Source organism: Lichenostomus cassidix, chromosome 3 (assembly GCF_008360975.1).
Source record: "Lichenostomus cassidix isolate B80296 chromosome 3, HeHo_3.0, whole genome shotgun sequence".
NCBI classification, from domain to species: Eukaryota; Metazoa; Chordata; class Aves; order Passeriformes; family Meliphagidae; genus Lichenostomus; species Lichenostomus cassidix.
In genome coordinates, this window is record NC_139483.1 from 107311261 (window position 1) to 107329327 (window position 18067).

Here is an 18067-nt window from a genome sequence, read left to right on the forward strand (position 1 = left end):
AGCTGCTGCACCTTGGCAATAGGGGAAAGATGGCGAAATGTCAGGATTTATCCACGTGTGCCTGGCTAGTTGTTGTAAATTAACTTGGCCTGTTTATGCCCTTGAAGAACCCCAGGCAGCACTGGCAAATAAGACAGATTGACTTGAGCTAAGCTCCTTCAGTTCTCGTGCTCTTGGAGGGTAGGAGGTGGATGAGGCAGTTTGGTAGCTGCTCAGCCCTTGTGCTGCTTAGACAACTACCCTGCATTGTATTCTGCACAATTTATCATGGCATGTACCTGCGCTGCTAATCACAATTACCCCTGAGATTTAGTGCACTGGGAAGGGCTCCAATTGCAACAGAGCTGTGCCATGCAACATGGATGGGGAGAAACAGGGAAATTTTTCAGAGTTTCATTGTGTCCTTTCCTCTCTGTGTCCCCCCACATTGCCCAGAGTGGTTTTGTCACCTCCTCGAGCATTTTACTGCGCGTAACTTCTCACCACTGCAGATTCTCAGCATTTTCTGTGTGAGACCTCACTGGCTCCTACCAGCACTTGTGTGGTTAATGGGTGAGAGGAGGGGAGCAAGCGCATCTGAAAGGAACGCGAGAAATATAAACAATTTTATTAACAAGACCACAAAACTATTTTTTAATATATGCAGCCATTTACAAGGGGCAAACAAACAAACAGACAGAAAAACCCACTGGGGAGACGTGGTCGGTGTCTGTGACCACAGCAAACCCACTCCATGGTAGGGGCAGGTTTGGGGAGAGTCCCTTTCCTCTGGCCAACACCATTCCCCATGAGCCCCACAACTAAGGAGGTGGGGTGCCACCAGCATCCTGCTGGGGTGCCAGGGATGATGCCAGCTGGGTCAGGGCTCGGGCGATGGTGGAGAGGTGGCTGTTCATGGTCCGCAGCTCTGCCAGGATGTCACTCACGTTCGCTGTCACCTCGGAGCCCGCGGGCACAGCCTGGGCAGCTGGTGGTGGGGAAGCAGCCCTGGGAACACTGCTTCCCATGGGGGCTGCCTGGGGATTTTCATCGTGGGAGGGGTGTGGGGCTGGGCTGCTGCAGGGCTTCATGCCTTCCAGGGAGCCTGTGCTTATGGGTGGCTGCTCTTCCTCCTTGCCTTGAATGGTAGCCAGTGTTGCTGAGGCCAGGAAGGGCAGCCAGTTGATGAGGTGGGTGGCACCACTGGGTGGGACAACAGGCAAATAAATCCCAGGGTGCAGGGATGGAGTAGAGGCAGGTGGGGCAGGAAGAGAAGGAAGTCCAGGGTGAATAGTGGCAGCAGAAGTGGATGTTGATGGTGAAATAGGAGGTGGCTTTGGATGCAAGGCTGCAACACATGCGGGTAGTGGTGGTGAAAATGATGCAGTACCGGTGTCAGAGGAACAGGAAGGTGATGCTGGAGCTGTGAAAGGTCCAGGCTCTTCAGAAGTTGGTGGTGAAGTGGCAGCAGGTGGAGCATCAGGAGTGCAAGGATCTGAATCTGCAAGGAAGGGACACCATGAGCCTTGGTTCACACATGTACTTACATAGGGACTGTTGCCTGCTGTCCCCTCAGTGGGACCAGGCCTTCTTTGATGAAAGGGGAAATTTCATCAGCTGGCAGTGACATTCTCTGTAGGACATTAGAAAAGGACAGATGTAATCTAAGACAAGGGCCTATTGTAGGTAAACATGAACTTAATATCATAAAACTAAATTATCTTTCCACTCTCATTCTTCATAAAGCCTGTGGACATGCCTGAACATTTTTCTGGTTGGTGTCTCATAGCTATGAATTAGCTGGTGAATTACCTACTGTGTTTTCCTGGCCAGCCATGGAACCATGGTAATGTTCTAAGTGACTCAAATCTCCTGTGGAGATGGGAGGGCTGAACAGCTTCTGCCAGAGCTAAATTGCTGCTTTATAGAGGGTCACAGTTTTCAGCATTTTGGTTTGAATAGACAGCTGAACACCAAGAACAGTCGTAGCTACCTGGTGGCTTAGACCCTTCAATGCCTTTATTGTTTTTATGTGTAGAAATATGGTAGAATTCATACAATCAAACTTTGATGTGTATCCCTGCCTAGATCCCTTCAGCAGCTTCAGATATGAAAATCAAAAAAGAAGAGATAGAAAGAAATTGTTTACACTGGGCACTCCAGCCTGACACTTGTGCCCTCTTGGAAGTAGTTCAGTGGACCTCATCCACATGTCCACTAAGGTCATTAGAAACATTTTTGCTTGGACTGAATCCATCAGATACAGCACAGCAAGAAAGAGCAGCTTCTGGGGGATATACAAAGGCTTGGAAAGCCACATGATGGTCCAAGGTGCTCTACCCACTGTGCCCAATTGTTAAATACCACATGGTAAGGATGACCCTATTTTTACAATCATTCTGAAAGCCAGAAATATATTAGGAAATTTTACCTTTTCAACAGTGTCAAAGATCTGCATAAGTGAAATTATTATACCATGCTGTACATCTTTGTTTTAGCATTGGGAACACTTTATATAGAAGGTGGTGAGATGCTACAGGAGTGGTCAGTGTAAGACCACTCCTGTGGTCTTTAAAACTACTTTTTCTGCAATTAAGTGCAAATTTTAAGGCACTGCTGTGGATACAAAGACACAAATTAATAAATTCATCTGGGTTAAAACAACCTAGAGAAAGCCAAGTACTGAGGTGTTAACACCATGCAACTATTATTTCTGGCATCTAAAAAATCTGATGTGAGAAATCCATTTTCACTACTGGCTGGTTTGGTATTCCAGATAGCAAACTGAAACTGTGACTCAAAAGCAAAGTTTTTTCCCCTGTCATTCCAAATACCAAACCAGCTGGACATGCAGCCAGAAAAAGTCAATCTTTGTCCCACATGGGACTACTATGTTGTTCCTAACCAGATGCATAAGTTGCTTGGAGGGGATTATGACACAAAACTCAGTCTGCCTTTATGTCCCTGAGATTTTTATGGAGAGTTACTACAGGTTCCTTGAAATGGTTTCCTTCCTCTGTGTATTGGCTTTCTTCCCAACATGAAGTCCCTGCCTACACAGGGACTCAATCCGTGTCCACTGGAGGTGGGCTGAGGATGCTGGATGTTGGGTTTCCAAAGCGCAATTGGATTTGCCTTTGGTTTTTGAAAACAAAAACAAAAATAAAGCAAAGCTCAAATACAGGTTGCTTTTCCATCCAAACCACCAAAGTTTGCAAGGACTGAGATGAAAGTTTCAGGTTTGGCTGCACTGTGGTGTTAACCAGAACAGTGTTTATGGTCCATATATAGCATGGCTAATTCCTGTCCACATTGCCCGAGCAAACCAAGTTAGGTTTAATGTTTTTCCATACATTAGAGAACAGAAGGAGCTTGACAAACCTTGATGTAATCTGGTTTAGCATTGTGGCAAATAACTGTCACAAACGATTCTTAAATGGTCAAAGAGATACAGGGGTTAATATACAAAGAGTAGCAACTAACTCAGACAAAAATAGAGGCAAAAATCTGGACACCAAACGCTCTTCCATTTGGCTGAAATCTTTCCAAACAGAGTGGTTTTCCTATTAGAAGCCACAGCTTTGTCATCCCCCTAATCCCTCTTTAAGATTTATTTATGTCATGCAGCCTTTAAGCACAACTTGTTCAGCTTGATCAGGCTCCCATGCTTCCATCTAAGAAACTCCACATGGGTGTTGGGACACCTGCACAGGAATCCTTGTGTGTCCAGGACATGTGGGAGCTCTTGCAATGCTCAGATCACAGAGCAGTTTATGAATCCAGAGTGGCTGATGGTCAGGATGGGTCTGACCCAGCTGCTCAGCATGCAAAGACTGCAGAATCACAGCATCACTGAAGCTGGGAGGGACCTCTGCAGACTTCCCAGTCACAAACCCTGCCCCAAACAGTGTCAATACTTTTTTCTTCATGGCCAAAATTGCTTGGCCTCCCTCAGGTCACCTTTAGCTCATCTACACACTTAATCCAGTAGATTAAATAAACCTTGTGTCACAACTTTATTGCTGGAATGAGAGAGATAGGTCCTCATCACTTTGCTGGGAATAATGTTGGATAACTAACTTGGATGTGGATGTCATGATCTGAAAATGCCTACATTGCAAAAGAGAATTATACCAATATATAAAAATGACTTCCCAGCTTAAAAAACATTCCCTACCCTCCTGATCTACAATGGATCTCCCAAAGGGAAAGCCACTGTATATCCTTACATTACCTATTTGCAAGTAAGAGGGAACACTGCTCTGCCACCTCCAAGAGGATCTCAGGGTGTCCAAACTCATGGGGCTGTAAATAGGGCAGTTAATTAGTAATTAGAGGGACCAGAAGAGCACCTCCAGGAGAGGATTTCCTGGTACTTGTCCTGCTCATGATGGTGGATGTTACCAAAAGATTAATGGTCTGCCCTGTGAGAATGGCAAACTAAAGTTATTTTAAATGCATTCAGCTGTATGAGAAGAGCACGTATTTAACTTTACAGGCAGTCTTGGCTATCTGAACTGCTTTTGTTTGACTCCTGATTTTATCTGCCTTGCAGCCAAATTGCTGCAAACTCTGATTTCTTAGTCTTTTGTTAGCTAAAGAGGGAAAGGTCTGTGAAGAAGAAACCTTGAGGGAAAACAGGAGCATGACTTGCCACAGATTCAGCTCATCTAACATTAGCTTTTTAGCTGGCATCTAGTGTGAGGCAGTCATCTTGGCTCCAGTCAAGAAAGAAGCACCTCTGGGGTAAAGCCATTCCAAGCTATCAAGTCCCTGAGTGGGGTGAAGGATCATGCTCTGAAGTGTCCCTCCCCTCCCTGCACTTCTGGTAAGTGTAAGCCAGCTATCTGGGCTGAGTTACTTCTAAATGGCTGAAGTTGAGTGAGCTGGAATCCTCACTTTATATGTAGATGTAGCAAATTTCACAGAATCACAGAAGGGGTCAGGCTGGAAGAGACCACAGTGGGTCATCTTGTCCATGATCCCTACTCAAGCACAGAGCACAGGGCACAGGATTGTGTCCAGACAGTTCTGGAATATCTCCAGTGAGGGAGACTCCACACCCACTCTGTGCAATCTGTTCAGTGCTTGGTTGCTGCACAGGAAAACATTCTTCTTCATGTTCAGGTGGAACCTCCTGGGCATCAGTTCCTGCCCTTTGCCTCTTGTCCTATTGCTGAGCACTACAGACTAGAGCTTGGCTCCATCCTCTTGGCACCACCAATGTCCTACCAACTCAACAGAATATGGGAAATGCTGCCTCTGTGCTCCTGTGTTCCAAGGCACAAAACTGTGGAGATAAGGTTTAAGACACAGGAGAATAGAACCTGAAGCCCCTAGAGTGCTTCAAGGACGCAATGAGCTTGTGGTTGAGAAAGTAATAATCTTTCAATTGAGTCAGGACTGAACAAGCAATCTATTTCAATAGTGCCAGTACTTTATTTATTTAAATAACCAGTACTTCAAGGGGGTTATAAAAGTGAGAGAGAACAACTTTAAAAAGCGGAGATAGTGATAGGAAAAGGGGGAATGATTTTAAACTAAAAGATATCAGAAGAAGTTTTTTACTCAGACGGTAGTGAGGCACTGGAACAGGTTGCTCAGAGAAAATACACTTTCCCTGGAAGTGTTCAAGGCCAGGTTGGATGTGGCTTTGAGCGATTTGTTCTGGTGAAAGGTGTCCCTGCAAAGAGCAGAGAGGTTGGAATGAGACAATATTTAACATCCTTTCCATCCCAAACTGTTCTGTGATCCTGTGATTCGGTGATCAGGATACTGAGATGCTGAAATGAGCCTCTCTGGTGAGACAGTGACCTGCAGGAGGCCTCTGTGCCCTGTCCTTTCTGCTCAGGTTTTGCAGCTGCTCTAAAGCTGTCGGTGTCTGTGTGTCCCTGCAGGAACGAGTGCGTGCGCGCTCCCCCTGCGTTTGGCAGCTGCTTCCCAAGAAAGTCTAAATATACTCCTTCCTCTGCTTTCTGGTGAGAAGTGAAACTCAAGTCCCAACAGCTTGTGGTAAATGAAAGCCCAAGAGCAGCATGTGCGTCACTGAGGGCGGTGCTGGTTTTGCATGGACAAAATCCATCTTTGGGATCTGAATCTGAAGCCAACCCTCCAGAACTGCTCAGGTTTGATTCAGATGGAGTGGCACTGCTTCCCACTGCCAGGCTGAGTCAAGCTTAGAAGGGTTTCAAGAGGGTTTAGAAGGGATTAAGTCACCAGCTTGGGTGAAGAGGCCACTAGATATTGCAGTGGAGTAGGTCTGAACAGAAATATCAGTGTGAGGACTCCAGGAATGGTGTTTGCATACATGTGATTTCAGAAACTGAATTTGGCTCTAGATATTATTTTGGCTCTAGTCTAGTCTTTATATATTTATTTAACTAATCTAAACTAGCTCTGAACACTCGCTTGCTTTTGGGTGAGCAGCTTAGAAAATCCATAAAAACATTGGGTAAGTTTTTTGTTAATTAATTTTAGATAAAGCAAATCAGATCTGTGTCCTAGGAACCCACTCCTATCTTCACAGGTAGAAAGATCCCAAAATATTGAATATATCAGGATGCTGCTCCCTTTAATGACAAAAGTGTTTTCATTAATTTAAACATGCCTGTTCAAGGCAGGAGTTATATGCAAAATATTGATTGGGGAAATAAAATAGATCAGAGTGTTCCAAATCAACCCTATTCCTCTGGTTTGTGGCTTCCACATTAAAATTATTTTTAAAGGGTCTTTGCAAATAATTGCAAATAATTGTACGTTACGAGAACAATGCTGTATTGGAGTACATGGCAAAGTCTTTTCCAGAGTCCATGATATTGCACCAAAAATACTCCAACTCTGTCTCTGTGCTGTCAAACTGGTTGAGTCATTTCAGCAAGGGTCCTTCCTCTGGCCTCCTGCTTTTTAAGCAGCCTAATAACAATCCATGACCTACTCTACAGATTTTAATTCACTTAAAACTTTTTCTGACTTCATAAACTTGTGCATCTCTTTGGAATTTGTTTCTTTTTTTTTTTTTTAATTGTGGTCTGTTTTGGGGTCTGTTTCTCTTCTTTCAGGTACAATACACCAGGCTTAGCTGGACTGAGCTTTATGTGACTAATCCCATTATGACTCCTGTGGAGTTGTGCTCTTTCAAAATTTCTTGAGTAATAGTCTGTTATGAGTACATACTTATTCCCATGTCATGCGAACAAATTCGTTCTCACAGTTTGTCATGGGCCATCTGCTTTTTCATCTTTGTCCCTGGCTTAATTTCAGTGAGATTTTATTCACTTCCTGACAAAAATGTGTGTTTTTACACTCATTTGGGACCAGATTTTCCAGGAACCTGAGGTCCTTCTTTGACACCTAAGGGACAGAGCCAGACTTTTTGAAGAGCTCTGCAGCTCCTGTTATTTCCAAAAGCAGAAGAATCCCCGAGGATGCCCTGACATCTCAGTGTGGGGAGGGAATGGGAAAAGAGGAGGTAGGCACGTTGGAGAGGTAATATTATTGGGCAGCAGGCAATTCCTCATGACAGTGCTCATTGCCTAACCCATTTTTCCTGCTGTGCTCAAAGCCCTGCACAGATGAGTCCCACACTGGTTGCATTTTGTGAGGGTCAGACTGAAGCACATGAAAAATGAAATGCCTTGACAGAAGTCCATTATGGAACCAGGAGCAAAAGCCACTTTCATCTTCCCCATCAACCAGCACAGCCAGTGCAGCCCTATGATAGTTCCTTTGCCCTTCAGCTCTGCTAAAGCAACTTTTAAATTGGGGACTCTGCAAATCTCCCCTTTGCAGAACAGAAAAAAGGCACAGCAGAAAAATCTGTTGTGCTTAAGGAGACTGCCAGCCCAGCCCTCCCGTGGCCACGCAAGAATATCTTCTCCACCCACATGTTCTCCCTTCCCAGCAACTTACTGAGGATGGCAAAGCGGCTTGGGAAACTTTTTACGTCCTCTGAAACCAAAATAAGACTGACAACTACTTCTGGAGAGCCAAAAGAAACAGGAAGAAGAAGAAAGCAGTGAATTGTTCAGAGCACTTTGTCCAGACTGCCTTGTATTTTGCCTCTGTCAATGGTCAGTAAATTCCGCCTCCAAGGAAGTATCAAAAAATCTTCAGTAACAGTTTTGCCATAGTCCATTGTAGGAAATTTTCCTGATGTTCCACTAATGAATCAGGTTTTTGGCCCAGGACAGATGTTTGCAGTTGCAACAATCACCTTTGATGAAGGCCAACAGTTTTGATTTAAGATCAGGCTCAAAATGGACTACAACTACATGGGCTGCAACTGAAAGAGCTTGTGTGTAATTACCTCTCTGGATCAGGCCATTAGCTACACCAAAAGGTTTTTCCTGTTTTGAAACAGACAGCTTTTCCAACATGTGTAACTCTTCTGAGAGTCTTGTTTTCTTTCCCTAATAAGTACTATTGTCTTTCTAAATGTCCCTATTATGGTCTTATTGGCATAGTAAACATCCCGTGTTTTTTTCTATTATTTTTCTTTTTCCCATTTCTTTTTTCCTTTTTCTTCTTATTTTCTTTCTCTTTTTTTTTTTCCTCATCCTTTGGCAGGGTTTTGGCAATTAACTCCTACAGCAATAGGTTTCTCAGGTTAGTTTTGCATTATGTGAGGAAGTTTTTCCATTTATGCAGCAAATTTTTGATACTGATCAGCCAGAAGCATTTACTTTAAAACCACCTGTGTGCCTTTTCTTTGTACCTTTCTCAGTTGCACTTCCTGGCACACATGGAAAGGCACACATGGACCTAGAACAGGTCCATGGCACACATGGACCTAGAGCAGGTCCATGATCCCATGACATTCAGCAGGTAATAAGAGACACAAAAGAGAAGAGACAGGATGTGTATCTTTTACCTTTAAACCAAACAATCATAGGATCACTACGGTTGGAAAAGACCTCCAAGATCATCAAGTCCAACCATTAACCTAATAGTGCCAGATCCACCACTAAACCGTGTCCCCAAGTGCCACATCTACATATTTTTTGAAGGCTTCCAGGTATGATGACTCCACTACTTCCCTGGGCAATATTCCAATGCTTGAAAACCTTTCAGTAAAGAAATTTGTCTTAATATCCAAGCTAAACCTCCCCTGGTACAACTTCAGGCCCTTTCCTCTCATCTTATTCCTTGTTACAGGGAAGAGGACGCCAACCCTCACTTGGCTACAAACTATTTCAGACGGTTGTACAGAGTGAGAAGGTCCCCCTTGAGCCTCCTTTTCTCCAGGCTGAGCCCCCTCAGCTGTTCCTCATCAGACTTGTACTCCAGACCCTTCACCAGCTCCATTGTCCTTCCCTGGACACACTCCAACATCTCAGGATGAGGCAACCAGGAACATTTCTAGAAAGAAATCTTGATGGTCCAGATATTTTAGGTTTATTTTTCTCTGCTGGTTTGAGATTAGTTTAATTTCTTTACATATATTCTCTGAAGGCTTCAAAGCAGATTCAGATGTTAATTAACCAAACGTAGTTATATTTTCCTGCTGGTTTTTTTCCAGGAAAAATATGAGACACACCATGCAATCTTATGGTTTTAGTAGCCAGTGAGTCAAGTCTGGAAATTTGGTCCACATGAGTCAATGAGATTTCAGTTCCTACAGGGAGTCCAGCAAGGACAATGTCCAGCCAGCAGTGGACATACAGCTTTTGCAGACACCATACAGCTTTTCTTGGGCTGATTCATGAAATAAACTACACCCAAGCCGGGTTACCTTGAACCTCTTCCATGCTGTGCTTTTGGATGGTTTGTCTCTCTCAAAGGCTTGTCACAGCTGTGTTCCCCACTGAAACACATTTTCCTGGGTATTTACCATCCAACTGCCCCAGCACAAGGCTTCTGCACAGCCTTAGAGTCTACAAGGCAGAGCAGTAGTCTAGTAGTCCTTATCTTGTACCATCTTTCAAGCTGTGGAAACTCACTACTTAAATGGAAGAGACAGTGAAAAGGAGTGCAGAAAGTCCCATCCCATCTAGAGCAGAACCAAGGTTGTTGCTTCTCCTTAGAGAACCAACTTTTAGCTGAAACAAAGGCTGAGTAGGAGGCCATGATTAGACACACCATAAAAGAGTGTGTCTGCAAGATGAGCTTGGCTGTTGCTCTGCCTGAGAGTTTGCAGGGCAAAACCTGCTTGTTAAGCTAAAAGTGGACACTTTGCACAGTAAAGAACCACTCAGTGATCTGAGGATGACAAGGGAATTATTTAGCCATAAGTATGCAAGAAAAGTAGGAACTAACCCATGTAATTGATTAAATTTTCATATATTTCCAAGTATGTTTCATCCCCAGAGGCATGGTCCCATTTTTAGGAAAATAATCTTGTAACGAAAATCCCCTGAAACTGCATAGCCTGAGGTGATTTTTATCATCTTTATACACCAAGGAAACACAGAGACCATATCTTTTCTGCAGAGTTTATCTGGGTGGGACGCAGCCATACCTGAACACCTGAGTTATGCCTGTCTGGACATGAATTATTTCCCTGAATGACCCTACTGCTCCTTTGCAGGTTGTGAACTTTCCTGAGTGTATCAGGAGTTTCAGACTGGAGGAGGAATATCTCGTAGTTTTTTGTGTTTAGCTATCCTGGGATGCTTTCTCAATCTGTTGTGTCAGATGTGGGAGAACTTGTTTACTCCAAGAAAAGGCTTTCAGGAAAGCCCTGGAAGATTCAACTCACTCATGATCAAATCTGAGTCCCTACTGCAAAAACGGCGAGTGCCAGCCCATGGCCAGACAGGACCCAGGCTGCTTATCCCCTCCTCAGAGCTCCTGGACTGAACTGAAACCACTTCCCAAGCCTGAAAGAAGTTTTAAATGCCCATGGAGTCAATGCCTTGGAGATGTACCTTTTATCCTCTTTCACTTCAACTGCTCGATATGCCCAGGCAATTGTGGCAGGCATCATGGAAATGCTGTCTACACAAAGACATTTTGTCTCCAATAACATTTTCATTTTACACCCAAGTCTAGCCGGAGGTGAATTCTTTTGTTTATTGAAGAGCCACAGCTCCTTTGGAACAAAATGTTCTCCTGTAAGCCGGGTGAGACGCTGGTTTTATTGAAGAACAGTCCTGCAGACCAAGACAATGCTGTACTTCACTACCCCTTTTGAATTACCACTCTGTCATTTCCCAGAGGAGCATGATCGGCCGACCACTAAACTCTGCTTTAAGATCTTATGCCCGATCTAAATGAGACAGAATGAAGCCCTGGAGAGATTTCAACCCTTGCTTTGTTGAAACAACATTGCTTTGTTTGGAATGTATTTGCCTTTGTACTGGGGAATGAAAATGTAACCCAGTGCCCAGTTTTGAAATACATAAATACAACACTTCTGGTAATGTAGCGTATATAAGGAGATCCATAGCATGTACTTTTTCTTATGCATCCTTTTCCTTGGAGATCTTCAACCAGTTTTGAAATCATCAAGTCCTGATCTCTGTAACATCTCAGTGGAGGAGGAACGTATCATTTCTGTGTTCCAGGATAGCATGGTGACCCAGTTAGGAAATCTGTAGCAGACGTGAAATGAAATCCAGACCTGTGCTTGCAACAATGAACTCAGCCTTCCCTGTATCCAGTTGGATTACACAAGCCAGGAGCCACCCAACCGTTCATGACACCCACTCAACTCCAGTCAGTGGTCACCACCATTTAGCTCCCAGGTCTTTCCTGGGCTTTTCTTTTTCACCCTTAGATTATGAACAGAATAGATTTAGAGTTATAATCCAAATCAACCAACCCAGAATTAATACTGAGCTGGACATGGCTGGACAACTGAGACAATTGGACCTTTTACTACCCCTTCTCATGAATTAGTTATTTCAGAGCATCTTGGGGCAGAAGTTTCATAAACCCAGGCCCTTGCTGTACCATTAACTGGTGCATGAAACCACACCATCAGCAGCTGTGGAATAGCAGTCAGAGAATTTGAGGGGTGTTGCACGTGATAAGAACAGAACTGCACTAGGAGGTTCTGAGTTCCTCATCTCTCCACCTACCCGCCCTTCTAACCATGCATCCTCCTGAATAACTAAATGGAAGAGGTGTTTGCCCACTCTGAGAGCAAAGGAACATGCCAGTCCTGCCCAGACAGAGGTGCTTTGATCACCAGGGGAACCAACTCCTAACTGATATTTTGGGCTGTGCAGGGTGGGCTTGTTCGCTCCCTGGGTGGAGGGAAACACCTTGTCAGGACAGGAAGGAGTGATTCAACCTTCCTCACTCTGAGTCAATATTTACCCAGAGGCTCTGGGTTTGGGGGAGGGATGGTCTCCCTCCAGGGTCACATTCCCACCCCCCTGAGAGAGGTGGCTGGAGCCACCAGTCTGAGAGGGTGCTAGCAACCTTCTTCTGGGAGCACAACCGCTTTTTCTAGGCTGCATTTGGATCCAAACTGGCACGCTGTGGCTATGTCTCTTTTTCTTGTTTTTTTTCTAATTGTAGTCTGAAGCTTTCCTTAATGGGACAGAGAAGTCTTTGAGACTGGAAATGTGCTCTTCTCTTTGTTTCTGGTAAGACATAACACTGTCCTCATGGGACCGCACTCCAACAGGGATATTTTAGTTCTGCCTGGCTCCACTTCTTGCTGGCCCATGGTCTGATTGCTGTTTGTCACTGTGACTGAGAGCGCTGGGGAACAGAGACTGCCCTCACTGCAGCTGCTCTAGTAGGCTGGAGCCCTGAATTTGGCTGGGCTTCCCAAGCATTTCCACGAGGCAAATAGTAACACTAATTTCAGCTGGACACTGTAGTCCTTGCTTACATTCCTAAGGGGCCGTGTTGTGCTGCTTTTGCCTTTTCTCCGTGTTAAATGCGTTGCTAGATTTCACCCCGGGGGTTGTTGCATCCTGCTGGTGGATGATTATATTCCTCTATTTGAGACACTGAAGATGAAAGAGAAGTTTGAGGTCCCTTTTGATAGATGGAGGTACCCTTCTGTCCCGTTCCTGATACGATTTTGTGAAGATGTTGGGTATGTCCCATCCTACAAACCTTGGTTTCCTTTATACTTGAGTAAAACAGGAATAATTCCATTGGCACCAGTGTCATTTACACCAGTGTAATCATGGGAGAAGGAGAAGAAATAGGCCTGCAGGGAGTTTTGTTTCTTTTGGGGGGAACCATGCTGACTGTAAAACCACAGCAAAATTATTTTTAAATGAGAAAAATTTCTTTAAGACAGATCAGCCTCTTAAAAGAGAGACAAATGGAATGAAATGCTGCAGTTCAGAGAGTCCTGCGGTATTTGGGAAATGGGGCAGTTTGCTGTAAAGGGAGGAGTAAACAGCCAAAACCAGGAGAGTTGCAAAAAGAGAAAGACCCAGAAAATTAAGCTGCTTATGAATTACATTATCAAAATTTCTCAGAGCACAAGAGATGAGATTGTAGAGTCAAGTTTATTCTCAGCACATGCGTGGAAAAATGTAAACCTCAGTAAGAACCACTGAGTAAACCTGAGAAAAGAAAATGACTGTGCCTGGAAATGTTTAGAGAATCGTGTTTGTCAATTAATGAACTGAGAGGCCACCGTTTGCAGCTCAGTACACAGCAAAGGCGTGCAAAAACTAAGCCCAAAGAAGGAGATTTTTTCTTTTTCCCTGGTAAGAGGAATGCAGGGACATTTTGCTCTGTGCTTCATCTGCAATTCATTTTTTTCTTTCATAAAACCTGGTGATTATTGAGAGGAGAAAGTTTGCTCCAAGTGGCTGGGCAAGGGGTCACGATTACTCACACCACCAGGTTCCCATTTGCCTTCAGGTTTGTTGATTTTGATGACAACCCTTTACCACTCAGTTTCTCAGTTGTGTCAGCAGCTTCCCCAACAGCCCAGTGATGCTTTTTGTGTTAGGCTGTGCAGACAGGAGAGTGGCTCCAGCCAAAAAGCACACATTGAGTTTGTACTCCCTACAGTAAGAAACCTCAGAGTGTGACTAAGTTTAGATCTAGCCTCATGGCTTGGACTCATCTCTAATAGAAATATACAGATATCTCCAACAACATATTTAAATGGGAAGAGAAAGTTTTCTAAGGACACAATACATGTACCTTGTCAGGGAACAGCTCTTCTCTAGTCCAAGAAGCTTCTCTCTATCATGAGGGAAACACTTTATGTACAGAACTGCCTTAAAAAGGGAAGGGAGGGGGATTCTGGCAGCACTGGGAATCTTCGGCATGCTGAAAGGAAGAAATGCCAAAGGGTCTGCTGCCTTGTGAAAGGAGGGCTGATGATTAATTTTATGGAAAGAAACTGAGCTGTAAAAAGACAGCATTTTGTCTTTAACACACACTGCAAGCTGGGAGTGCAGCCAGCTGGGTAGTCTGAGCTAGCCCAGGACTACCAGGAGACCAAGGTCAGAAGGAGCCTGGATGCCATCAGGGATGTGAGGAGAGACAAGCTGGTGAAGTGGGGATGTGGAGGAGCCAAGGTGCTGTTGCTGAAGTTCATAAATGACTCAACAAGGAAACAAACTCATGTAGGATCCTGACTTACAAGGGAAAGCATTAAGCCTTGCAAGGAAAATAAAAAACCAAACCAACACAAACCCACTGTGTGTCCATCTGTACATCTGTTCCATAGGCTTAATTGAATCACCACAGAGAAAAGAAGCCCATTTCAAGACACCATTTCTGCTCAATCTTCTGGGCCTTGGGAAAGTGGTTATGCCATCGGAAATTACCAGAAAAGTCCCGAATCATCCCTGCATGGCTCATACTACAGCTAATGCTCTCACTGTAACAGCAGCAGAGGCTTGGACTGAATTACACAGTCCAACACCCTCTGTAAAACATCAGACAGAGGTACTGAACTCGGCCAGTCCTTGTGACATTATAATTAGAGATAGGGCTTCAGTCAGCATCCAAATGTGGAGCAGTACTGTGAGTCAGCCCAGATGTGCTCACCAACATTGTGATTATCCTGAATTTTATCATTTAGAACAAAATCCAAACACTGCAATCTTCAGGGCAAACACAGTTTGGTGAATACCCCAAATTTGGTATTAATCTCTGCTCTTCAAGGCCCAAAGTCAGTAAATTGTCTAAAAACAGAGCTGCAAGACACAGAATTTTGGGAGCTGCACCTGTGAAAAAGCTGCCTGAAATTGAGCGTTCCAGAATAGAGACAGACCTTAATTTTTAGAACACCTGAAATGAGCACATGACCTCAGTTGAAGCATCCCTAACTTGACCTGATTGAAAAGTAATTCAAGGTCCACCATGTCTATCTCTGAGTTGAATGGCACTGATCAGAGAAGGAAAGTCAATGTGTCACAAGAAAAAAACCAAAAAGCAAACAACAAAATGGCGAACGAAAATCTCAAACAGGAATGTGATTAAAATAATTTTAAAATACGTGACTGCACCATGACAGATGCCAGTGAAACCAAGCATTTTGGGGTAAGATCTGCCAATCCTATTGAGCACACCATGTATTACAGCTCCCTTTCTCAGGTTGCTGGAGTATTCCCTGAATAGCAGCATAAGGTAAAAGTGAGTTTTGAATTGTCATGTGAAATGTCCTGGTTCAAACTTCCCAGCTTTTTACACCAGGTCTAGCAAATCTCTGGGTTTGATCCTTCTCAGTACAAGAAGGTGCATCAGCATTTGGTCCTTGCACTTCTTTATCCTGAATTTTGCCTCCTCCTTTGAACCCTCAACTCCAACTCTTTTGTGGACAAGTTTGCAAGCACAGTTTTACTAACTTTTGCCAATATGGCATCTGCACAAGAGATAAGGGGAGTATGCATTCCTTCTTTCACTGTTAGATTAATTTAGCAAACTTGCAAGTCAACTTAAATGCTTAGCAAAAGCTATGAAAAGATAGATTTTTATCCACTGTACAGTAGGAGTGGGATCAGCTCTTAAAGTAACAAATTTTAAGAAAATCCTAAGATATGTGTTGATCAAAGGTGGACCCAAACAATTATCTTAGCACCAGTAACCTGAAACAGTGGTGCTTCAAGGTTCTGGGGACTAATTTCTTTATTTCCTAATGCTGTTGATATTCCTTACAATTCTACCATGATCTGCTGATTGATAAATACCTCCAGGGCCATATTTAACCATCAATTACACTTACGAGTTCAAAAAATGTGCTAGAAAACAAGAGAGGTCAAATTCAACCAAGAGTCAATGAGACTGACAGTAGCATTTGGCTTCAAGATGCAAAAGAAGCAAACATTTCCCTGACATGTAGAACAAACCACATTTCCCAGGATTCATTCTCCCTGAAGAAGGAATGTGTGTTTTCATGAGTTTGAAGATGAATTCAGTTGCATCTCTTTGATGATGTGGAAACATAGAAAGGTATTTTTTCTATTTAAAAAACCCCTAAAATCTCTTGCTGATAGTCTTCTCTGTTAGAATCTCCTGCCCAGCTGCAGCACACCTAACTATGATACATCATAGAATTATAGAAATATAGTTCATGTTGAAAAGGACCTTTTAAAGGTCATCTGGTCCAATCTCCCTGCAATGAGCAGGGACATCCTCACTAGATGAGGTTGCTCAGAACTCTGTCCAACCTGACCTTGAATGCTTCAGGGATGGGATGATGTTCACATTATTTCATAGAAGAAATAGGATGTAGTATTCATTTCTTCTGGAAAAAATAATGAGGCTGACAGGTGGAAAATCTTGAGCTGTTGTACACTTCAGTGGTTAAAAGGCAGATAAAAAGAGAATCAGGAACTCTGATTTTAATTCCTGGCTGTCTAATTGATTTGGTTGGATGGTCTTGGATTTCTTCATTGGAGCCAACATCCTCAAGCCACTAAGAGCTTTGTCTGAATGAGAATGGGGATTTGCTTCATAATTTCGCTGTCTTCCAAATTCTTCCTCACAAGTACAGTAAGGATAATTCTTCCCTCCCACTGGTATGGCAATTCTTAACTCCATGTTTGCTAAACTCATTACAAGTTTTGCATGAAAGGTGTTAGAGGGGTGCAAAACAGATTTGACACCTTTTTTCTATAGAGGGCTTTTGAGGTTTCCTGTGATTGTCCATGTTTTTGAAGATTAGTCAGCTTTTCTACAGGATTATGCAAAGTGAAAGCCTGCAGCAGCAGGAGGTTGGGATTAGTGACCCAGAAGGTCCTTCCAGTCCTGTGGAGGATTTTCCAAGCTGTACCAAAGATGTTAAAGCCTACTTGTGTGGTCTGAACTAAACACCTTCAACACATAAGCCCTGTTGAAATTTTTTGTTGCATCCTTTTAGCAGGGTGGAAGCAGGGCTGGGACTGAGCCTCCGTGTGAGGGTGTGTTGGTTTTGCTTGGCCTGGTTTTTGGTAGTGAGGGGGCCACAGAGGCGGCTTCTGTGAGAAGCTGCTGGAAGCTTCCACCATGTCCAGCAGAGCCAATCCCTGATGGCTCTGAAGATGATGGACATGGTGCTGGCCAAGGCTGGGCCAATTAGAGATGTTGGTTACGCCTCTGTGATAACATATTTAAGAAGAAACCAAAACCAAAGGAGAGACAGATTTTTCTAGCCAGAGAAGAGGAGGTGAGAACATGTGAGAAAAACAACATGGAGACACCAAGGTCAGTGGGGGAGGAGATGCTCCAGGTGCCAGAGCCCAACTTCCTCTGCAGGCTGTGGTGAGGACATGGTGGAGCAGCTGTGCCCCTGCAGTCCATGGGGGATGCAGAGATCACCCACAGCCCGTGGGGAGGTGCCCAGGCTGGAGCAGGTGGATGCCTGGAGGAGGCAGTGATCCAGTGGGAGACCCAGGGGAAAGAGGGAGCCCTTGCTTCCAGTCTGGAGCGGCCTGTCCTTGAAGGATTGCACCCCATGGACAAGTAACCCACACCTCAGCAGTTTTGGGAGGACTGTCTGCCCATGGGAGGAACTAAGGTTGCAGCAGTTTTGGGAGGACTGCTGCTGGTGAGATAAACCCACACTGGAGAGGTTCATGGAGAACTGTGTCCCATGGGAGGGACCACACAGCACTGCAGGGGAAGGACTCCTCTCCCTGAGCAGCAGAAAAAGATCTTTAGTGATCAACTAACCAAACCCTCTCTGCCCTGTTCCCTGCACTGTTGTTTGGAAGGAGGGAGATGTTGAGGGAAA

The 18067-nt window shown here is 44.2% G+C and overlaps 1 protein-coding gene across 2 annotated transcripts in view; it reads right to left on the reverse strand.

Moving 5' to 3' along the window:
* Nucleotides 1-577: 577 nt before the first annotated feature.
* Nucleotides 578-18067, reverse strand: part of RUNX2 (RUNX family transcription factor 2) — a 157869-nt gene continuing 140379 nt past the window's right edge. For both annotated transcript variants that reach the window (XM_085057061.1, XM_085057060.1), the window contains one exon: nt 578-1480. In XM_085057061.1, coding sequence (XP_084913187.1) covers nt 801-1480 — 680 coding nt within the window. In that variant the 3' untranslated portion in view covers nt 578-800. The remainder of the gene's footprint in view (nt 1481-18067) is intronic.